The 24,884-nt window shown below is 43.2% G+C and overlaps 1 protein-coding gene across 1 annotated transcript in view; it reads left to right on the forward strand.

Moving 5' to 3' along the window:
• Positions 1–24,884, forward strand: part of ST8SIA1 (ST8 alpha-N-acetyl-neuraminide alpha-2,8-sialyltransferase 1) — an 80,877-nt gene that overhangs the window by 34,222 nt on the left and 21,771 nt on the right. Inside the window, exons 3-4 of the mRNA XM_058191621.1 lie at positions 10,689–10,798; positions 13,180–13,272. Coding sequence (XP_058047604.1) covers positions 10,689–10,798; positions 13,180–13,272 — 203 coding nt within the window. The remainder of the gene's footprint in view (positions 1–10,688; positions 10,799–13,179; positions 13,273–24,884) is intronic.

A 24,884-nucleotide genomic window follows, 5' to 3' on the forward strand; every position in this document is an offset into this window, starting at 1 on the left:
CAGTAGGAACAAGAAATGTAAGAAGCATGAAGACAAAAAAAGCTCAACAAAACGAAAGATGAAATGATTATAAATGGACACACCTAAGAGTCAGCAACAACTTAGGGGTTATAACTTAGGCGTACATAAGAGCACAAAAGTGCCTACCGTTCCTGTCCTATTGTTCCCTTTCGTTATATCAAATTAATATAGTTGTTGCATACTTTTGCTTATATTTTTATGATGTGTTGTTGTTTTATATCAATGTTTACGTATACTGTTGTGACAAAATAAAATAAAAAATAAAAAAACTTGATAGTCCATAATCAATTATGTGATGCCAGAAAATAGATTAATTCCGTTAATCAGTTAAATACAGGTAGCCCTCGACTTACAATTGACCCCAAATCCTGTGTTGCTAAGCGAGACAATTGTTGAGTGAGTTTTCCCTCATTTTACAACCTTTCTTGCCACAGTTGTTAAGTAAACCACTGCAGTTGTTCAGTTAGTAACCCGGGTGTTAAGTGAATCTGGCTTCCCTTTGACTTTGCTGGTCAGAAGGTCGCAGAAGGGGATCACATGACCCCAGGACACTACAATTGTCATGAAGATGATCCAGTTGTCAGTTGTTTACATTTTGATCACCTCACTGTCAGGGTTCCAAGGAACACCCCCAACGAAATAAAGCTCTGAGGCTTGAGGTTCCTCAAAGTTCCAATTTATTGGAGATGTCATGTTGGCACAGCTGGGAAAACCCGAAACTGAAAGCTTCCAGGTTTTCCACACCCAGCTGACAGTTCACAGCCCTGCCCCCACACCCACAAGTTCATCAGATTGTCCAATCAGCTCTTCACACTCAATTGGATACAGTCTTTAGGCAATCTCCATCAGACGCAGGATGTCCTTGAATACGGAATGTTGTTATGACTAACTTTCTACCGCTCCAACAACAACCCCCTCCCAACATCCCCACCTAAAATATGTGGCAGTTTACAAGCAAAAAGAAAATTGCCTTCCGAAACTGACACTCACCGTGGGGATGCTGCAAGAGTGAAAAATGTTCATAAGTCACTTTTTTCACTTCCGTTGCAACTTTGAACGGTCACTAAATGAATGGTTATAAGTCGAAGACTACCTGTATTTAGTTGGAATATGACTGTGGTACGGTACAGGACTTGCACTTTCTCTAATCCAATGTTTCTCAAACTTAGCAACTTTAAGACAGGTGGACTTCATCTCCCAGAATTCCCCAACCGGCTAATTTCTAATCATCATTTTAAAATGTATGCCTTTTTTCATACAGGAAATCTTAAGCATCTAAAAAGAAAGGATTTTGAATTCCTGCACTTATGCCCCCTTATAAAAAGGATGTTGAGACTCTAGAAAGAGTGCAGAGAAGAGCAACAAAGATGATTAGGGGACTGGAGGCTAAAACATATGAAAAACGGTTGCAGGAACTGGATATGTCTAGTTTAACAAAAAGAAGGACTAGGGGGGACATGATAGCAGTGTTCCAATATCTCAGGGGTTGCCACAAAGAAGAGGGAGTTGGGCTGTTCTCCAAAGCACCTGAGGGTAGAACAAGAAGCAATGGGTGGAAACTGATCAAGGAAAGAAACAACTTAGAACTAAGGAGAAATTTCCTGACAGTTAGAACAATTAATAAGTGGAATGACTTGCCTGCAGAAGTTGTGAATGCTCCAACACTGGAAATTTTAAGAAAATGTTGGATAACCATCTGACTGAGATGGTGTAGGGTTTCCTGCCTGGGCAGGGGGTTGGACTAGAAGGCCTCCAAGGTCCCTTCCAACTCTGTTGTTATATATAATAATAAATTAATCCTGGGAGGAAAATGATTTTATACCAAGCAGGGGCAGTGTTGAAAGCAGTGGTAAAATCCAATTTTTTTTTACTACTGGTTCTGTGGGCGTGGCTTGGTGGGCGTGGCAGGGGAAGGATACTGCAAAATATCCATTCCCACCCCACTCTGGGGCCAGCCAGAGGTGGTATTTGCCAGTTCTCCGAACTACTCAAAGTGTTGTGTCTGCGCCCCCCAAGCCGGGCCCCCTGTCAGAAAGTGACTCGGAAAGTGAGGGGGAAGGGCCATCAGGACTTACCTCTGGAGCACTGGCTTCCCTGGTTCAGCTCCAGGAGCCAGAGGCAGGCCAGGTGGAGGAGATAACGGGGCCTCCGTCCCCTGACTCTTTCCCCTCCCAGGCCACGCCTCCAGACCCGGCTGATGGCAATCAGGCCTTGCTGGACCCTAGGTTTTGTAGGCAGGAGAGGCGGTAACAACAGAACAATAGGGGTGGGGCAGGCCTAGGAAGTGTTGAGTCATGGAGCCACACCCCACAGGATATAAAAGCAGCAAGGGCTGCTATACCCCTTCGTGGCAAGCAAATCAACTGTTTAGAGGGAGAATTAGAGCTGAAGTCCTGTTTGTTCCTGGTTTCCTGGCTGACTCATTGGCATCAAGAGAGATAACAGAGACACTTGGCAGACGCTCGCTAGTTTGTTGCCAGAGCTGATAGTTGTCGGCTAATTAAGTCATCGCTCGTGACTCCCGGACTGCAGAGGGGGCAGATCACAAAATTTCTGCTTCAGGTTCTCCGAACCACTCAAAATTTCCACTACAGGTTCTCCGAACTACTCAAAATTTCTGCTACCGGTTCTTCGAACTACTCAAAATTTCCACTACCAGTTCTCCAGAACCTGTCAGAACCTGCTGGATTTCACCCCTGGTTGAAAGGTTATTGTTTGCATTAGAAAAACAGAAAAAATCCCATATGTTTCCCACCTATTAAGCAAACACAAAGGGCATTATTCTTCCCCAATATATTACGGTAAAGTAATTCAAAAAGCATTTCCCCAGGCTTCTTCTTGAAACAGAAAATAGGTTTTCAAAAGATGGCTATGAAATCACCATGGATACCAGTCTTAGTGCCCGCTAGGCCTCTTATCTCTCTTTTTTTTCTAAATAAAATAAAATTAACAAATAAATATAACAGTCCTGATTTTTACAAAGAGAAGCACCAGCCCTGATTTTATTGCAAAATTTCATTATCTAACCAGGAGGAACATCTGTGTCTGGAAGGTTTGCTGCAAATAATTGATGTTGTGGCAGGGAAATTTGTAAACTCAACCTCGAAAAGATAACAAAGATGGCATAACTCGCTATTCGTTTGCTTGCTTGTAAATTTAGATTTATATATCTTGCTCTCCCGATTCTGGGCAACGAACAACAAATAACACAATAGAAGTGACAACGCAACACAGGCAGTCCTTGATTTATCACATCAATTGAGCCTAAAAATTGATGTTACTAAGTGAGACACTTGTTAAGTGAATTTTGCCCCATTCTACGACCTTTTTTGCCACAGTTGTTAAGTGAACCACTGCAGTTAAGTTAATTTAGAAACACAGTTCTCTATGGAGGTTCTCAGTCATCCAGGTGATGGCAGCTCGAAAGGAGCTTTTTCAAGAGGCAACTGGACTTCCTGGTTTTTCTTTGAAGATGTTTTGTTTCTCATCCAAGAAGCTTTTTGGCCATTTCACAGTCCCGATGGGACACATTTGGTGTCCCTCATTTTATTTTCCTCTCCTCTCTGAATTTTGAAGAAGTTCATCCAGCATTTTTAAGGAGGAAAAAAATGGTTAAGCTCTGTTAAAAACTTAGTTGACAAAAACTCCAATAGCACCAACCAGCGCCACGACTGTATTCATAATATAATATAATATAATATAATATAATATAATATAATATAATATAATATAATATAATATAATATAATATAATATAATATAATATAATATAACAACAGAGTTGGAAGGGACCTTGGAGGCCTTCTAGTCCAACCCCCTGCCCAGGCAGGAAACCCTACACCATCTCAGTCAGATGGTTATCCAACATTTTCTTAAAAATTTCCAGTGTTGGAGGATTCACAACTTCTGCAGGTAAGTCGTTTCACTTATTAATTGTTCTAACTGTCAGGAAATGTCTCCTTAGTTCTAAATTGCTTCTTTCCTTGATCAGTTTCCACCCATTGCTTCTTGTTCTACCCTCAAGTGCTTTGGAGAACAGCCCGACTGTTCTCTTCTTTGTGGCAGCCCCTGAGATATTGGAACACTGCTATCATGTCTCCCCTAGTCCTTCTATTTATTAAACTAGACATACCCAGTTCCTGCAACCGTTCTTCATATGTTTTAGCCTCCAGTCCCCTAATCATCTTTGTTGCTCTTCTCTGCACTCTTTCTAGAGTCTCAACATCTTTTTTACATCGTGGCGACCAAAACTGGATGCAATATTCCAAGTGTGGCCTTACCAAGGCATTATAAAGTGGCACTAACACTTCACGTGATCTTGATTCTATCCCTCTGTTTATGCAGCCCAGAACTATGTTGGCTTTTTTCGCAGCTGCTGCACACTGCTGGCTCATATCTAAATGGTTATCCACTAGGACTCCAAGATCCCTCTCACAGGTACTACTATTGAGCAAGGTGCCACATATACGATACCTGTGCATTTCTTCTTTGGGGTCACCACGTGAAGCCTTAGAGCCATGTTTTAACGCCTTTTCAGAAGGCTAGAAGAGGGGGGGGGCTGGTTCATTTCCAGGGGTAGAATATTCCATAGGGTGGATGGGGGGGGGGCAAGAGCAAAGAAAGCACTCTTCCTAGACTCTACCAGTCAGAATTCTTTAACTACCATCAGTTAACTGCAATGTATCTTCCCTGCCTAATTGGGTGGGATCAGTTAGGATGCACAAATGTAGAGAAGAAGAGCAAATTTCTAACTCAGGGGTCAGCAACTTGCGGCTCTTTCATCCCTCTGCTGCGGCTCCCTGTCGCTCAAAATATGTGTCACAACTAACCAATGTGCCATCAGCATGTGATTTATTGAGCTTTTCGATTCCCGGTAGGCCAACCATGGATAAATCCAAGAAAAGAAATGTTTCAGAAGAAAACAGAATGTTTAATTCAACTACATATGTTAGTTTTGTGGCTGTTCAGGAAATAGTCATGTATGGGAAGGGTTTTGTGGCTCCAGGTGTTTTCTTTTCTGTGGGAAACGGGTCCAAATGAGTGTTTAAACTTGCTGACTCCTTTTTCCAACTTGATATATCAAATAAACACAGGTACATTTTTACCAAATTTAACAAATTACAACTGCATTGTAATTTACTTGTCATTAATATATAAACCATTGTTGTTTAGTCGCTAAGTCATGTCTTGACTCTCGAAGACCCCATAGACTATAGCATGCCAGGCTCTCCTGTCCTCTGTTGTCTCCCGGAGTTTGCCCAAATTCACATCCATTGCATCGATGACACTATCTATCCATCTCATTCTCTGCTGTCCTCCTCCTCCTTTTGCCTTTCATCTTTCCCAACATCAGCGTCTTTTCCAGTGAGACTTTTCTTCCCATTTGTTGGCCAAAGTATTTGACCTTCAGCTTCAGGATCTGTCCTTCCAAGAAGAGAGTTGATTTTCTTTAGGATTGATCGATTGACTGGAACTCCTTGCAGTCCAAGCGACTTTTCAAGACTTCTCCAGCCCTACAATCCAAAAGTAATACAAGCCATTGTGTACAAATAAGCCTGTGTCTACCAAACCCAGGGGTCTCCATCCTTGGCAACTTTAAGCCTGGCGGACTTCGACTTCCAGGATTCCCCAGCCAGCAAAGCTGGGAGTCGAAGTCCGCCAGGCTTAAAGTTGCCAAGGTTGGAGGCCCCTGTACCAAACACATTTGTACCTATTTGTACTTCAGCTAGTGAGCTGCAATAAAGTCGAACAAATTGAGTTACTGCACGATTGCTGTTTTTCCTAGGACATCCTTCCTCTTGTTCTCGGTTTACTGCCGAAATTGAATTATAAGATTTTGAGGCCGAAACCCACAAGTAGCAGACTACAAGCTATGGACACCACTGTGAGGATAACCTGTGATAGCTCCAGACTCACACAGAGCACAACTGGGAGGTGAATCTGGAAGGCTAAAAGAAAAGCACAGAGCTAAATTATTGAGCCCTCCCCCCCCTCCGAATTATCTTTATATGAACAAAGGGCGGAAAAGTCACATCATAAGAGGTTTGGAAGCATTTTATTTTGAAAGGGCTGCAGGTGATCTGGGCATTTCAGAATTATTTAATAGGGATGCAGACTTTTTTTTTTGTATTTTACCAGCAGCAGCTGTGATTTTTTGGGGGGAGGGGTTGCGGTGAATAGAATAGAATACAATTCTTTATTTGCCAAGTGTGATTGGACACACAAGGAATTTGTCTTTGGTGCATAAGCTCTCAGTGTACATAAAAAGAAAAGATACATTCGTCAAGAATCATAAGGTACAACACTTAATGATAGTCATAGGGTACAAATAAGCAATCGAATCATATAGGAAACAATATAAATCGTAAGGATACAGCAACAAGTTACAGTCATATAGTCATAAGTGGGAGGAGATGGGTGATAGGAATGATGAGAAGATTAATAGTAGTGCAGATTTAGTAACTAGTTTGACAGTATTGAGGGAATTATTTGTCTAGCAGAGTGATGGCGTTCGGGAAGAAACTCTTCTTGTGTCTAGTTATTCTGGTGTGCAGTGCTCCATAGCGTCATTTTGAGGGTAGGAGTTGAAACAGTTTATGTCCAGGATGCGAGGGGTCTGTAGATATTTTCACAACCCTCTTTTTGACTCGTGCAGTATACAGGTCCTCAATGGAAGGAAGGTTGGTAGCCATTGTTTTTTCTGCAGTTCTAACGATCCTCTGAAGTCTGTGTCTGTCTTGTTGGGTTGCAGAACCAAACCAGACAGCCATGGAGGTGCAGATGACAGACTCAATAATTCCTCTGTAGATGGAATGGTTTGGGGAGAGAGATGTGCTTTGCATAGGAAAGGTCTTAGTTTAATCTATGGGTCCCTAGTTAAGGGGCCTGGGAAAGGTTTTAGCTGAGAGATTGCAAGATTATGCAATATGGGCCACACAGAGGTAGAATTAAAGTATGAAATTGTGTGTCTTGGGAAAAGAAGGGTGGGGTTGTTGTTGTTGGGGTTTTTTTTTTGTTTTTTTTTGAATCTTTCAAAACATTATGGCAGTGTTTTTCAAACTTGGTAACTTTTAAGATGCTAGCTGGGGAATTCTGGGAGTTGAGGTCCCCACATCTTAAAGTTGTCAAGTTTGAAAAACTCTACATTAGGGGCCATTGAATGAATATAATTGAAGGAGAATAAACAAAAAAACATTACTTTTGAAAGTCCATCATTTGTCCCTAGAATTCATTATCAAATGCAGTAATAGCTACTACATTGGGTGCAGTGGTGAATTCCAGTTTTTTTTTACTACCAATTCTGTGGGTGTGGCTCGGTAGGTGTGGTGTGGCTTGGTGGGCGTGGCTTGGTGGGCGTGGCAGTATCCTTATACTGCAAAATCCCCATTCCCTTCCAACTCCTGGAGAAAGGATATTGCAAAATCTCCATTCCCACCCGACTCTAGGGCTAGCCTGAGGTGGTATTTGCTGGTTCTCCAAACTACTCAAAATTTCCGCTACCGGTTCTCCAGAACCTGTCAGAACCTCATCTGGGATTTCATCTCTGATTGGGTAGCTTTAAAAGGGAGATCAGATAAACTCGTTGTGGAGAGGTGTGTTGAACAGCTATCAATCTTGAACATTTGATGTTATTTCTGAGTTGGAGCAGCAGGCTAGAAAGAACAATGCAGAAAACACCAATTGAGATGTCATTTTTGTTACCCTAAAAGGAACAGAGAGAGCAAATCATCAGAGTCAAATATTTAGTGGTTTTTCTTCTATTTAAACATGATGGAACGATGGAGAAAACAGCAGGGATCTGAAGCATTAACATCAGAAAAATGAATTTATGGTCCCAATTACACAGTGGATTGAAGATGTGATGGTATTTGAGATTTATGAACAATTTGTTTACAGACAGATTATAAATGGATAATTATAATGAAATATGCTTGAATTGTGCAAAACTGGATGGGCAGACAGATAGAGTTATAGCTACGTAGTATTGATTGTATTGCTTTTTTTCCATTTTGGTTACTGGTTTTTTTTTTAAATCTTTGTCCTATTTTTTTTGTTTTTTTTAAATAAACAGTCAAGAATGGAGTGGTATTTCAGGGGTATGTATGCCCATAGCAATTTTTCTCCATTTCAGAAGATTTTCTTTGAGATATGTCTTAGCTTTCTTCAAAGGATGTGAGCTTCTCAACCCGAAAATATTTTGTTTTACATTTAAAATAGTTCCATTATTTAAAATAAATAGTTCCATCCTCTTATTTAATCCCAACCTGAAAGCATCTAACAAACATAAAATGTTAAGTATACCTTGTAAAATTGATCCATAAACATGACAGAAATCTTCATTCATGCATATGAGGAATGGGTGACTTCTATATCTTTCTAAATCAATTGTTTTGAGTCGAACAGAACAGAATAACTGAGTTGGAAAGGAGCTTGGAGGTCTTCTAGTCCTACTCAAACAGGGGACCCTATACCAGGGGTCTCCAACCTTGGCAACTTTAAGCCTGGTGGACTTCAACCAAGCAAAGCTGGCTGGGGAATTCTGGAAGCTGAAGTCCATCAGGCTTACAGCTGCCAAGGTTGGAGACCCCTGATATAGACTATCGGTAGTCTTCAACTTACAACAATTTGTTTAGTGACCGAAGTTACCACGGCACTTAAAACAGTAACTTATGACTGTTTTTCACAGACTGATGACTGTTGTGGCATTCCCATGATCAAAACTTGGATAGTTTTTAAGCCAGGCTTAAAGTTGCCAAGGTTGGAGACCCCTGCCCTATACCATTTCAAACAGTTGTCTAATCCCTTCTTAAAAACCTCCGAGTGATGGAGCACCTACAACTTCTGAAAACAAGCAGGGCCTCTGATGTGGATTGCTTGGGACTGTGATTAGGAAACATATGGAAGATCGGCAGTTGCCTACATCCACCATAGAAGAAGAATAGGCATGTCAAATCACGTCTTCACATTTAGCTATTCACCTTCTCTCTGGCTTCAAGCTCGGGTCTACTGCACCGTATTGTGTTTGTATTTAAGTATAGTTTAACTCTCCATAATTGTGGTTATGCCACAATTTCAGTTGTTTTCCTGCTACTGAGAAAGAGGAAGGAAATCATGCCAAATTTATTTATTTATTAAATTTTTATTAAATGTGTGTATCCAACTGCAAGTGTCACTTTTCTCATTGCCTCTAAAGTGGGCATCCCGTGGAAAACATGAGGTTTATTTTCTGATCTTCATAGGCTCCTCCTTCAAATTCTACTACGGTTATGATTTTAGGAAATGCTGAAGTTCAGATAGAAAGCATAAGAATATAAGTGGTGCCCTGCTGGATCACACCCATCCCATCTTTGTCTGAAATAGCAGAGGTGGGTTTCAGCAGGTTCTGACCAGTTCTGGAGAACCAGTAGTGGAAGTTTTGAGTAGTTCGGAGAACCGGTAGTAAAAATTCCGACTGGCTCCGCCCCCATCTATTCTCTGCCTCCCAATTCCCAGGAAATGGGGATTTTGCAGTAACTTTCCCCTGGAGTGAGGTGGGAATGGAGATTTTACAGTATCCTTCCCCTGCCACGCCCACCAAGCCACACCCACCAAGCCATGCCACACTCACTTAGCCACACCCACAGAACCGGTAGTAAAAAAAATTTGAAACCCACCACTGTGAAATACAGGGTTTCCTGCCTAAGCAGGGGATTGGACTAGAAGACCTCCATGGTCCCTTCCAACCCTGTTATTCTATTCTAGTCCAGCAGTCCACAACTGCACATGGAGCTCTCTGGTCTCCCAAGAGATGGTCTTCAGAGGCAATCCTGGACTTCTTGGGGCAATCTCCAGGATTTTGTGCATTGAATTGGTCCAATCAACCACAATGCGTCTTGTGCTGATGAATTCCAAAATTTAGTAGCTTTAAGCTAGATACAAAGCATGTCTCTTGAAGACCAAAAGTCTGTTCTTGTTGTGACCTAGGCCCAAATAGTTATTACCAGACACAATCAGTCCTAAACAAACATATTTTATTAGAACAGCTGAGAATTACTTCATTCTCAGCTTAGTCCAAATTAAGTCCAAAAAAAAAAAAAAGTTCTTCAGAAAAAGTCCTTCGGCCTTATCACAAACCTTTGTCTTCTTTGGCACCCTGCCAAACGCTTTTCTTGACAAAAAGCCCAGGAAGTTCAGAAACAGAGACAAGAAACAATTGTAGCAAAGTTGCTTTCCTGCAAAGAACCCAAGATCCGTTGCTGCTCTTTTAAACCTTCTGGGAGGGGCCAATCATCTCCTGGCCTTACTCCCGAGTCGTCCTTTTTGCTTTAGCTGCTCTTGCCTTCTGGCAGCTCTTCGCATGCGTGCACTAGGAACAAGCTCCTCCTGTTCCTCTGCCTCTCTGCTATCCGACTCTGGAGGCTTCGGAATCCGTGCATTGCTCCCAGATGGCCCTGACCCCATCTTTCCCTCCGATGCAGAGCCCTTGTCCGGGCCTTTCCCTGACTTCAGGGCTGGCCCATTGTCCTCCTCAGCCTCCTCACTGTCCGACTCCGCTGGCAGCTCCCCAGGCTGCTGGCGGACCACAACAGTTCTCCAGCAATACTGTGCTCCCACCACCCTCCATCTGAAATCACCAGATGCACTGCTACTTTTCAGGTGTGATTGTGGCTCCTGTTTTCTCTTGCCAGGTGATTCCATTCCAGCTGCCACTGAAGAGATGTTCTGTGGTGGGCAACGGTGGGATTCTGAAGAACAGCCGCTGCGGCAAGCAGATCGATCAAGCGGACTTTGTCATGAGGTAAGCCGCCATTTTGGCCATGCTTTCCTTCCACTGTTTTTCCAAAGTACAGGTAATCCTCGATTTACAACAGTTCATTTAGTGACCATTCACCAGTTACAACAGCACTGTAAAAAAGGGACTTATGACCAGTTTTCATACTTACAACTGTAGCAGCATCCTCATGGCCACATGATCAAATTCAGATGCTTGGCAACCGGCTCATATTTATGACGGCTGCATCATCCTGTCTTAGACCTGTGTCTCTGACATGAATCCCGTGTCAGGCCCACCATGGCCACGCCATCCCCAGCTATGCCCTTGCCACGCCTCCTGGCCATGCCCCCCACACCCCCGGCCCTCCGAGGTCAAACACAACCCTTGTGCGGCCCTCAATGAAATCAAGTTTGAAACTCTTGTTCTACTGGCTTTCCAATCTGTGTTGGTGGGGATGGTTTTAGAGATTCTTTGATTGGGCTGTTTGCTGTTGGCTTCTTTGGCAGTTTCTTTTTTTTTTTTTTAATCAATTACCCCCCCCCCCCGACACACACACATAATTTATGAACAGAGTATTGGCCATATCATATCTTATACAATTTAACATATCCAGATACATTTTACTTAGTTACAATTTCTGCCAAAATGTTCTTTTTCCATATTTTTAATCATAACTTAATATTTCTATGCTCGTTTATATAAACCACATCTTCTTTGGCCCTCAAGTTCTAATTTCTCCATTTTTACTAATATATATTCTCTTTTATTATTTTTTAGCTAATTCAGTTTTTATCCTGCCATATTCAAACATGTTCGGGGTTGCCTTTCTTCCATTTCATCTTTTTTGTTCTACAGCAGTCTTTCTTGTCTTTTCCTCTCTTTCCCTTCTTTTATTTTTCCTACTTTCTTCTCTCCTCTCCTACTCCTTCTCTACTTCCCCTTCCTTTCTCCCCCTCCTCCATTCTTCCTCCCTCTCTAACTTTCTCTCCTACTCTTATTCCCCCTCCCATTCTTCCTCTCCTCTTCCCTTTCTTCTTTCCCTCTCTCTCCTCTTCCCTTTCTTCCATCTCTCTCCTCCTTCTTGACTCTCTCTATTGCTGTATTCATTTTCATTTCAATATTTTCCACTACGGTGTGCAGACAACCCCGATTTTCCCATTTATTGAGTATGTTTCTCAGAATCCCCCTCATGTATTTTAATTATTAACATTTTTTTTTTGTTTACATTTATATCCCGCCCTTCTCCGAAGACTCAGGGCGGCTTACAGTATATAAGGCAATAGTCTCATTCTATTTGTATATTTACAAAGTCAACTTATTGCCCCCCCAACAATCTGGGTCCTCATTTTACCTACCTTATAAAGGATGGAAGGCTGAGTCAACCTTGGGCCGGGCTTGAATCTGCAGTAATTGCAGGCTGCTGTGTTCTAATAACAGGCTTCTTACCAGCCTGAGCTACTACGGCCCCTGTCTTTCATCTTATTCCATTTTAATCTTACAGCAATACCACCGTCCAACTCTTTGGCAGTTTCTTGATTGGGGTTTTGTTTTCTTGATCGTGGGTCTCATGTTAACCTTGGCGTTAATCTATGCCGATCTGGGTGCTGGTGGTGTTTGGGTCTTTCTCCATTGTGTGGCGATGGGAGGCGCCATTTGGGTTATTCCAGTCTCTAGCTCTATGGTCTCTGAGTTGAAAGAAAAACTTCTGAGGATCCGCCTCCCTGGTGACGTTCCCCAGCATTTTTCAACTCAGCCTCAGCTATGGTCGATTAATTTTTATCTCCAGAGCTTTAGAGCTGAATTATATTATTCCCTGGATATCCTTTTCTTATTTTGGATTTTGGTTCTCTTTCCGTTCCTTTCAGGTAAAGGTTGTTTCTTTTATCTTGATTATTCTTGGATCTATGATTGTTGCTTGCAGCTAGGGAGGGCTCTCCATTGATATGGATTGGAGCTGGGGGGTTGCCCTTTCCAACGCCTCCCACCCTCCCCTTTCCTCTCAGGTTGGTAACTCTGGGGGGTGCTGCAGGGGTTTGCTTTCACCCCAAAGGTTGCAGCTGGCCTCCATTGTCTCGGGAGCGCCCTGATAAACGTCGCTGGAGCCGCGCTAGCCTCTAGGAGCCTTGGCACGGCTGAATTTTACTCAGGAGTTTTTTCGGCGCCAATCAGCTGTGGAGCACGTTTGTTGCTTATTCCTTTTTGGACTGGGTAATAAGTAACTTTTGCATAATCTGATGACGTCCCCTGGTTTGGTTAATGAAAAGTCTGCAAGAAAACAAGCAAGCTCAGAGGGCGCCAAGGACCTCTCAAATATATGAAATAAGAATTCATATGAATAATGAATATTCATAAGAATAATGAATAATAATTTATTATAATATGCTTTTCTTTTCTTTCCCCTTCAGGTGTAACCTCCCTCCACTAAGCAATGCATACAGCAATGACGTAGGATCGAAAACTCAACTGGTAACAGCAAATCCAAGCATAATTAATAAAAGGTATGGAGCAGATTGCCTGTTTTTTTTTTTTTTCAATTCCTAGGCTGAGTGCAGAAGGAAAAAAATGAGGGGTCTTGGGGTCTTTTTTTTAAAAAAGGAAGGAAAGAAGGAAGGAAGGAAGGAAAAAGAGGCATTTTAATGTCAGAACGTTGTGAGCAGCCTGTGTACAATCAACAACAATCTCACAGGGTGGGTTAAGAAATGAAAAGGCTCACCTGTCATCGCAGGTGGCTTGAAATTGGTTTGCATCAACCTGCTTCAAAAAAGAGCGGCGGATACTGGAGTTTGATAGCCGGAGCCAACTATGTGAAGAAAGCACGGGTCAAAAGCTCACAAGATTGCCCATTTTAATTTTTAAAAAGGAGATTTTTAGCTCTTGGAGCCCATAACATTTCAGGAGCCAAACATGTAGCTAAGCAAGAAATCTGTAAATGAGTCTCAGTTCTGTATGAAGTTTCTCCTAATGAGAAGTACAAGCAGGGGGAAAAAATGTAATTTGCACATTACAGTAGTCCTTGACTTATAACAGCTCATTTAATGACCGTTCAAAGTTAACAACAGCACTGAAAAAAGTGACTTATGACCATTTTTCACACGACCATTGATTGCATCACCTTCATGGTCACATGATCAAAATTCAGGTGCTTGGCAACTGGTTCACATTTATGACGGTTGCAGCGTCTTTGGGTCATGTGATCAGCTTTTGCAACCTTCTGTCAAGCAAAGTCAATGAGGAATCTAGATTCACTTAACAGCCGTGTTGCTAACTTAAAAAATGCAATGATTCACGTAACAATTGTGGCAAGAAAGGTCGTAAACTCACGGGGCAAACTCACTTAACAAATGTTTCACTGAGCAACATAAATTTTGGGCTCCACTGTGGTCGTAACTCGAGGACTACCTGTACTATATATCAGCGGTGCCCTAACCTTTCCAGCTCTGCAGACCTGCAGCGGGGTGGGGGTGGACATTCATGGATGCCCCTCCCACTTGTGCAAATGGAGCTTTGAACACTTGCACGCTGCTTGCACAGCCCAGTTCCCGATGGGCCACAGCCTGAAATCTGGCCATAGCTCCCGGGGGGGTTGGGGGACCCCTGCTACATTCTGTATATATAATACCGGATGCATTCACATCTCTTGAATTCTAAGCAAATTCTAACAAAACAATTCTAAACAAACGAGCTCAAAACATCCAAATCAAGGGTGAAATGTAAAATTTGTTACTACCGGTTCTTTGGGTGTGGCTTGGTGGTGGCGGGGGTAATGTGACTGGGTGGGTGTGGCCAACTTTTTTTTTTTTTTACTTTTAAAAGCATTTTTTCTACAACCTCTTTGGCCGAAGAGGTTGTAAAAAAAATGCTTTTAAAAGCCTGTGATGATCAGGCAACTCAGCTGGGATCGCCAGAGGAAAAAAAGCTTTTCAAGGGTTCTGACGATCCCAGCTGAGTTGCCTGATTGCTAGGACCTTTTAAAAGCATTTTTTTTACAACCTCTTCGGCCGAAGAGCTTATAGAAAACATGCTTTTAAAAGGTTCTGGTGATCAGGCAACTCAGCTGGGATCACCAGAGGAGCCTTTTAAAAGCTTTTTTTTTTACAGCCTCTTCGGCCAAAGAGGTTGTAGAAAAAAATGCTTTTAAAGGGTTCTGATGATCCCAACTGAGCCATGTGATCCTCAGAGGCCTTTTTTTTACTTTTAAAAGCATTTTTTTGGCTGAAGAAAAATGCTTTTAAAAGTAAAAAACCCCAAGAACCTGATGATTGCGTGGCTCAGCTGGGACGGGGTGGGGGGGAAGGGCAGGGATTTTTGCTACCGGTTCTACGAACCACCCGCCGCCATCGCTTCTGGATCGGGTGATCCAGTCCAAACCAGGAGCATTTCACCCCGATCCAAAATAACTAATCAAAAACTGATTTTGGAGGAGTGAAGTACAATGACGTAGCCGAAATTCTGAAGTTCTACACACTGAAACGGCTTTGAGAAAGCACCGATAGTTAGATTCCTCCTTTAAAAACAAAACCAACCTGAAACTATCATTTGTTCTCACAATGTGTTATCTTTGTGTAAGAAATGAAGTCATCTTCTATATTTGCAAAATGTTCATGTCTGCGCATAACTTGGTTAGAGTGTTTAGGAAATTACAGGTCCTTTGCTTTTATTATTGTCTGGAATCAGGCTTTTTTTCCAGCGTCGGTGTCTAAAAATTATGTAAACTGCCTGGGTGTGATTTTCCAAAGGTCTCACAGGCTTTGGTAACCTCACAGGCAGAGAACCAAGAAAGATTTATGTCCACCTCCCATACAGCAGAGCATAGACATTTCCTTCAGAATTCAAAGGTGGTGTAGCCTGTCAGCCAACAGAATCAGAGGAGGAGGAGGAGGCATGGGAGTCAGGTCAGCATCAAGGCAACCTGAGAGCTGAGGGGGAAGAGGGAATGGAGCCACTGGAGCCATCATAGATAGAGTCAGAGGCGGAGCCTGGGCCATCCATCAGCCCTCAGATGGAGAGTCAACAGCCCCCAGGTCTGAAGGTAGCTGATGAGGAAGAGGAGGAACAGCTGGGTCCAGTGCCTGACAGCGTGAATACGCAGAAGGCAGAGGAGAGGAGAGCAGTGGAAATCCATGGGCTGATCCTTGGGACAGAAGAGCCACTGCTGCTAGCGAAGCCACACCCTAGCTCTGGGGATAAAAGGCAGGGGGCAGAGATGAATAGGTGTGGCAGACAAGAGAGAGAGAGAGAGAGAGAGAGAGAGAGAGAGAGAGAGAGAGAGAAAGAGACTTTTTGCTGGAGCTGCTGGCGCTCCTAATAAAGGAATCATTTATTGAACTACAGAGGGTTTGTCGTGTTTGGGAGCCAGGTCAGAACTAAAGGAGTCCCTTCAGATTTTACTCCGTTAGTCATTGCCGATTATAGGGCTGTTGCTCACCTTCATTTCAAAGCCATTGAGCCAACGGTGTCCGAAGACATTTCCATAGTCATGTGGTCAGCATGACGTCACAGAGTGCTGTTACCTTCCCACCAAAGTTGTACTCATTTATTTACTTGCATTTCATGCTTTTGAACAGCTAGATTGGCAGGAGCTGGGACGAGGACAGGAGCTCACCCCATCGCATGGCCCTGGGTCTCGAACCTGGGCTGCTGGCCTTTCCAACTGACAAGCCCAGCGTCTTAACCACTGAGGCACTGTCCAGCTCAGAATTCAAATCCCTTGCAAAATCTTGAGTTGATAAGCTGCAGGACAGATTGAAACCCATCAGGTTTAATGAAAAATGAGATGGGACTGGTACCAGCAATGCCAAATTTCAGCTGCACCCAAAATCCTCAAAATATCCAGCCCATCCTTTGCCAACTAGGCATCTACTTTTAATTGTAAGCATGTAGAACAGTACCAAAAAGACTTGGAGAAGGAATTTAACAGTCTGTAATGTGTAAATGGACCAGTAGTGGGTTTCAATTTTATTTACTACTGGTTCTGTGGGCGTGGCATGGCTTGGTGGGCATGGCAGGGGAAGGATACTGTAAATCTCCATTCCCTCCCCAATCCAGGGGAAGGTTAATGCAAAATCCCCATTTCCTCCCAATCAGCTGGGACCTGGGAGGCAGAGACTAGATGGGGGCAGGGCCAGTCAGAATTTTTACTACCGGTTCTCCAAACTACTCAAAATTTCCGCTACCGGTTCTCCAGAACTGGTCAGAACCTGCTGAAACCCACCTCTGGAATGGACCCTTAAAATGTGTTCAAATGAGACTCTAACGCGACTCCACATTGATTTCCTGATTGCTTAATTGTAGCCTATAACTATCATTAAGTGTGGTAAGTGTTGTACCTTGATGAAGGTATCTTTTCTTTTATGTACACTGAGAGCATATGCACCAAGACAAATTCCTTGTGTGTCCAATCACACTTGGCCAATAAAGAATTCTATTATCTATTATTCGCTTTGAGAAGAGGGATGAAGGGAAAACTTTTGAGATTCTATTGCATCAGTACAGCTCCGGAAATTTCTCATGAAGTCCTTCCTGGAAGGGTTGACCTCATGTCTTGAAAGCCATTTTCTCTTCCCGGTCCTCAAGCTGAGGCTGTGACCCTGCAGAGTAACTCCAGGGTTGCTACCGGTATGAAGTGTTTCATTGGACTGAAGGGAGAAACTATTCAATACAAGGAGAAAGATGTATTAATTGTACTGAACTAAGTAAATTTCTTCTTCTTCTTCTTCCATGTCTAGATCAAATGTTAAACTGCCAGAACGAAGCCACTTGCCTGGTTTTGTCCAAAAATTAGTCTTTATCGCTACGTGTTTCTGGTAGTAGCCAACATAGCACCAAATAGGTCCTGTGTCTCTCCAAATTCACGTGTGTTGTTATTTGCTTAGGGTTTCTTACTTCAGCATATTGGTCTTCCATTTACAGTAGTGGCCAAATTTGTGGAAACCTTTTGGGAAAAGTGCATTTTCTAAAATTAGCTAATAACACTACTTTTTTTTTTAGTAGTATCATAAAATTATATCTCAATGGAAAGATAATTTAATCAAGAATGTAATGCAATAACTTTTATGAAGGATTTGCTATTAGAATAGCAGTTACAGGATAAAGGAGAAAAGTGAAACACATAGAAAAAACGAGATATGCAAAAATTATCACCATAGAAAAAACGAGATATACAAAAATGATTACCATGTCAGTTAATAGTTGGGTAACCTTTAGCATGAATTACGGCCTTACATTGTCTTCCCATGGAGTGAACCAAGTTGTTGTGTCTCGCTCGCTTTCCCCGCAGCCGGGTCCCTCTTATCTCCTGCCGAACGCTGAGGAATGTCCTGGCATGCCTCCAGGGCCCAGCCCTGGCACCATGCCCAGACAGGCCGAGCAAGACGAAGGACCTGACGTGCCTCCAGCCCCCAGCCCTGGCTCCATGCCCAGGCAAACGGAGCAACTAGCCCCCTCCCCCTCCCCCACAGCATGTGAGCCTGAGGAATGTGAATTGCCAACAGCTGGAGCCTGGAGAGATCCTCATTCCGGAGAATTGATAGGCGGCATCAGCAAAAGGAAGGGAGGGGCAGGCCTGGATAAGTGCTGAGTCATGGAGCCACACCCCATGGCCTATATAAAGGATCTGCTTTCTGGCATTCTCTGAGTCAGGCAAAGTCTACCTTGGATTGCTGAAGTCACTTCCTGGTCTTCTGCCTGCCTTGAGAACTCTGATAGGACTTTGGCAGAGCTGCAGAGGCACGCTTGATACGGACTTCCCCGACCCGGCCGTCAGCGGAGGAGTGGGACACGACACAAGTCTTTGAGTTCTGCAGCTGTTCTAATGTGAAACCAAGATTGAAGGTTTGCTTCTATTAACTGGGTTTTATTGCTGGGTCGCTTCTGACTAACAAGTTTCTTTAGTCGGCTCCATAGATTTTCAATTGGGTGAAGGTCTGGGCTATTCCCAGGCCATTCCAGCAGTGGAATAGGATTACCTTGAAACTCCAAAAAAAAAAGTGATGTTATTAGCCATCAAACCTCAAAAATCCACTTTTCCCAAAAGGTTTCCACAATTTTGGCCACTTCTGTAGGCACTCCCAACTCTCAATCTATTCAAGTCCTCCAGGTAGAATAAAGGAGGTCAGAGCCTTCAGCCAGATCTTCCTTTAATGTTATTTCTTGCTCGGTGGTCTCCTTCCTCCATCTTTTAATTCAGTTTTGGTTTTAGGTAACCCTCAAGAATATTTGTGCTGTTTGTTCTTGCTATAAATTAAGTAAATTGGAATCATTTTAAAATGCAAATTAAAACAAAGCTAGCCGTTTCCTGGCTCTTTCCTCTTCATTCTTTTTCCTCTCCTCAGCTGTTTATTCCCCGAGGGAGTCTTGGAGATACCATCAGGAAGGCCAGAATGTGGGCTTTGCTCCAAAGAGATTAAAATATGCTGTTTTTTAGCACTGTAAAAAAAATAATTGCAGTCCTTGTTGATATTATGGCACGTTAAAAATGTAAGCAGTCTTTCCTCTCACACTGATCAAAATATTAACATCTGAGCTAGATACTCCCACTCGTTTTTCTCTTCTGCCCTCATTCTGTTTCTCTTGTTTAACTTTTTTTAACTGCAAGTACCGCGTGTGTGCGTTTATACTTATTTTCTAAATAAATGTTAATGCTTTTCTCAGGAAAGAAAAGCTCCTTGACATGGCCCAGACTGCTTCTGCTTCTATAAATATGCAGTTTTTCCCCCTGTACTTAAATACTTCATCATTTCATTATCTACTACGTCTATTTCAGGATAAGCTTATAATTTTGTAATTGAAGAGTAGCCCTTGTTGACTTGCTTTCTCTTTGGGTGATTTTTTTTCCTATAATCTATTTTTGTTTTGTTTTGTCTGTTTTCTATTATCGTGATCTCTGTTTTGTTAAGATAAATTTTGTCTTAGTGTAATATCTCTGATCTTCCCCACAAGCAATAAAGCATTCACACCCTGGTAGAAGATGGCCCTCCAAGAAGGGGGGTTCCTTATTAAAATATTACAGCTCTCTGCCCTTTTCACCCCAAACGATGAGGCTGATACCAATTTTCTAGCTAATTTATCTGCAGCAGGAAAGTAGAGCTAACTGCTCTTACCACATGCCTCCCACATGCTGTTACCACATGCCTCCCACCGACCCGTACGCTCTCATAGAGAGGGACTTCTCAGGGTGCCGTCCGCCAAACAATGTCGGCTGGCGGCCCCCAGGGGAAGGGCCTTCTCTGTGGGGGCTCCCACACTCTGGAACGAGCTTCCCCCGGGTTTACGCCAAATACCTGACCTTCGGACATTCCGTCGCGAACTGAAGACACATCTTTTCATTCACGCGGGGCTGGCTTGAATTGAATTTTATCAATTTTAAATTTTTCTATTAATTAATTTTAAATGGGGTTTTAGTTTTGTATATATTTTAACTTTTCAGGCTAGTTTTAAAATAAGTTTTTTAATTTGCATTTTAAATTGTATATTGTATTACCTGTTTTATTTTTGCCTGTACACCGCCCTGAGTCCTTCGGGAGAAGGGCGGTATAAAAATCAAACAAATAAATAAATAAATAAATAATCCAGAATCAACTGCTAGCTGACATGAGTTTCCTGATAAGAAACTCAATTTTAGGACTAGGCCCAAAGGAAAATCCTTTAAAAACAGAAATGAGGACAAGTGGAAGTTTTTCAACAAAATGGGTTTTTAAAACTAGCTATACCAATTCCATATACCAAAAAAAGGACGTGGTGGCTCAGTGGCTATGATGCGGAGCTTGTCTATCGAAAGGTCAGCAGTTCAGCGGTTCAAATCCCTAGTGCTGCATAATGGGGTGAGTTCCCGTTACTTGTCCCAGCTTCTGCCAACCTAGCAGTTCGAAAGCATGTAAAAAATGCAAGTAGAAAAATAGGGACCACCTTTGGTGGGAAGGGAACAGCGTTCTGTGCGCCTTTGGTGTTGAGTCATGCTGGCCACATGACCACGGAGATGTCTTCGGACAGCGCTGACTCTTTGGCTTTGAAATGGAAATGAGCACCGCCCCCTAGAGTCGGGAACGACTAGCACATATGTGCAAGGGAAACCTTTACCTATACCAATTCTACAGTTAGCTGGAAGAGGATTTGACATATGCAGTAATGTCCATGGAAGCTGCCAATGAAGTTGAAGTATCATGGCATTGATTGATTGATTGATTGATTGATTGATTGATTTTTATCCTGTCTTTATTACTTTATAAATAACTCAAGGCAGTGAACATACATAAAACTCTTTCCTGTTCCTATTTTCCCCTCAACAATCCTGCAAGGTGTGATGGATGGGTTGAAAGAGAGAATGATTGGCCCAAAGTCACCCAGCTGGCTTTCATGCCTATAATGGAACTAGAACTCACCATCTCCTGGTCATTGTCTCAAAGGGGGAGAGTCTTCTGCTGATTGGCCCAGTCACCCAGTTGACTTTCATGCCTAAGGCAGGACTAGACCACACAATCTCCTGGTTTAAGAATCTGTTTTGATGGGGTGCATCAATCAAAGCATTATGGCCCAGCTGTAGTGTACACAAGAATATGCATTTTATTGTGTCCGTTCTCTGGCTTGGGTGGCTCACCAGATGCGATCTAGATTATCCATGGCGTTCTATCCTAATGGTTTTGTCACAAAGTATGGCTTAAAAGTGATTTAATGAACAAAACGGTTCTTAATAATGGGTGTCCAGTGCTAGGCCGTTGGCTTGGGCTGCTGTTTCTCGGCACAGCTGCACTCGAGGGGCAAGGCCCAAGTCGCCTTTATGAAGCCTCAGCCCTGCTCACCAGCATTTCTTCAACATGAGTCACTTTACACATCGCTAAGTCTTTGCAGCTGTTCTCATGCTGCAGCAATTATTATTTTTTTGTGATAGCACTCATGCCACATGCTAGGTTTATTTTCCCCTAAGATTCAGTCTTGAATCTGCAGATACATCAGTGTGGACTTCCTGGCATCTCTGCAGCTTCTTTAAGGAAGTGCGGGAGTCACGGAAATGCCTAGTGCTGCATAATGGGGTGAGCTCCCGTGACTTGTCCCAGCTTCTGCCAACCTAGCAGTTCGAAAGCATGTAAAAAATGCAAGTAGAAAAATAGGGACCACCTTTGGTGGGAAGGGAATAGCGTTCTGTGCGCCTTTGGTGTTGAGTCCTGCCAGCCACATGACCACAGAGATGTGTTCGGACAGCTGACTCTTTGGCTTTGAAATGGAAATGAGCACCGCCCCTAGAGTCGGGAACGACTAGCACATATGTGCAAGGGAAACCTTTACCTATACCAATTCCATATACCAAAAAGGACGTGGTGGCTCAGTGGCTATGATGCGGAGCTTGTCTATCGAAAGGTCAGCAGTTCAGCGGTTCAAATCCCTAGTGCTGCATAATGGGGTGAGTTCCCGTTACTTGTCCCAGCTTCTGCCAACCTAGCAGTTCGAAAGCATGTAAAAAATGCAAGTAGAAAAATAGGGACCACCTTTGGTGGGAAGGGAACAGCGTTCTGTGCGCCTTTGGTGTTGAGTCATGCTGGCCACATGACCACGGAGATGTCTTCGGACAGCGCTGACTCTTTGGCTTTGAAATGGAAATGAGCACCGCCCCCTAGAGTCGGGAACGACTAGCACATATGTGCAAGGGAAACCTTTACCTATACCAATTCCATATACCAAAAAGGACGTGGTGGCTCAGTGGCTATGATGCGGAGCTTGTCTATCGAAAGGTCAGCAGTTCAGCGGTTCAAATCCCTAGTGCTGCATAATGGGGTGAGTTCCCGTTACTTGTCCCAGCTTCTGCCAACCTAGCAGTTCGAAAGCATGTAAAAAATGCAAGTAGAAAAATAGGGACCACCTTTGGTGGGAAGGGAACAGCGTTCTGTGCGCCTTTGGTGTTGAGTCATGCTGGCCACATGACCACGGAGATGTCTTCGGACAGCGCTGACTCTTTGGCTTTGAAATGGAAATGAGCACCGCCCCCTAGAGTCGGGAACGACTAGCACATATGTGCAAGGGAAACCTTTACCTATACCAATTCCATATACCAAAAAAAGGACGTGGTGGCTCAGTGGCTATGATGCGGAGCTTGTCTATCGAAAGGTCAGCAGTTCAGCGGTTCGAATCCCTAGTGCTGCATAATGGGGTGAGTTCCCGTTACTTGTCCCAGCTTCTGCCAACCTAGCAGTTCGAAAGCATGTAAAAAATGCAAGTAGAAAAATAGGGACCACCTTTGGTGGGAAGGGAACAGCGTTCTGTGCGCCTTTGGTGTTGAGTCATGCTGGCCACATGACCACGGAGATGTCTTCGGACAGCGCTGACTCTTTGGCTTTGAAATGGAAATGAGCACCGCCCCCTAGAGTCGGGAACGACTAGCACATATGTGCAAGGGAAACCTTTACCTATACCAATTCTACAGTTAGCTGGAAGAGGATTTGACATATGCAGTAATGTCCATGGAAGCTGCCAATGAAGTTGAAGTATCATGGCATTGATTGATTTTATCCTGTCTTTATTACTTTATAAATAACTCAAGGCAGTGAACATACATAAAACTCTTTCCTGTTCCTATTTTCCTCAACAATCCTGCAAGGTGTGATGGATGGGTTGAAAGAGAGAATGATTGGCCCAAAGTCACCCAGCTGGCTTTCATGCCTATAATGGAACCAGAACTCACCATCTCCTGGTCATTGTCTCAAAGGGGAGAGTCTTCTGCTGATTGGCCCAGTCACCCAGTTGACTTTCATGCCTATAATGGAACTAGAACTCACCATCTCCTGGTCATTGTCTCAAAGGGGAGAGTCTTCTGCTGATTGGCCCAGTCACCCAGTTGACTTTCATGCCTATAATGGAACTAGAACTCACCATCTCCTGGTCATTGTCTCAAAGGGGAGAGTCTTCTGCTGATTGGCCCAGTCACCCAGTTGACTTTCATGCCTATAATGGAACTAGAACTCACCATCTCCTGGTCATTGTCTCAAAGGGGAGAGTCTTCTGCTGATTGGCCCAAAGTCACCCAGCTGGCTTTCATGCCTATAATGGAACTAGAACTCACCATCTCCTGGTCATTGTCTCAAAGGGGGAGAGTCTTCTGCTGATTGGCCCAGTCACCCAGTTGACTTTCATGCCTAAGGCAGGACTAGACCACACAATCTCCTGGTTTAAGAATCTGTTTTGATGGGGTGCATCAATCAAAGCATTATGGCCCAGCTGTAGTGTACACAAGAATATGCATTTTATTGTGTCCGTTCTCTGGCTTGGGTGGCTCACCAGATGCGATCTAGATTATCCATGGCGTTCTATCCTAATGGTTTTGTCACAAAGTATGGCTTAAAAGTGATTTAATGAACAAAACGGTTCTTAATAATGGGTGTCCAGTGCTAGGCCGTTGGCTTGGGCTGCTGGTTCGGAGGACCTGTAGCAAAAATCCCCGCCCCCTGCCCCTGCTGAACCGCACCATCAGCAGTTGTTTTGTTTTTGTTTTTACTTTTAAAAGCAGTTTTTCTTCAGTCGAAACATACCTTTAAAAGTAAAAAAAAAAAAAAACCTCTGATGATCGCGGGGCTGAGCAGAGATCATCAAAACCCTTTAAAAGTTTTTTTAAAAAACCCTCTTCAGCCGAAGGGAGGAAAAAAAAGAGGTTTTAAAAGCCTCCTCTGGTGATCCCAGAGGACTTTCCTGATCCTCACAGGCTTTTAAACTCACTTTTTAACAGCCCCTACTTACAAGAGCCCCCACCCATGCCCAGCCAATTCCCCCTCCTCACTTACCTATAATTGCTGCTCCTTTCAGGCTGGCATGCTTTTCTTCAGCTACTGATTACAGTTTGCTTTGACTTCCTGCTTTGCTGAATGAGGAACTCTGGGAGTTGAAGTCCACAAACTAAGTTACTAAGGTTGGAGATCCCTGAGCTAAAAAAATAAATTAAAATAATAAAATAAAATATTGGTGCAGCTTTCTGAGATTTGGTGTGTTTCTGTAGTGTTTCACTCTAACTACACAAACACACAAAATCTCACAAAGCTGTATGTGGCATTTTGTGTGTGTGTGAGTCAGTTGTGTTGTGTGTGTGTAAAGTTTGAAAGTGTGAGGTTCCTGCTTGTTGCAGGGGCCATTGTGG

The sequence above is a fragment of the Ahaetulla prasina genome, chromosome 7 (genome assembly GCF_028640845.1).
Source record: "Ahaetulla prasina isolate Xishuangbanna chromosome 7, ASM2864084v1, whole genome shotgun sequence".
Lineage (NCBI taxonomy): Eukaryota > Metazoa > Chordata > Lepidosauria > Squamata > Colubridae > Ahaetulla > Ahaetulla prasina.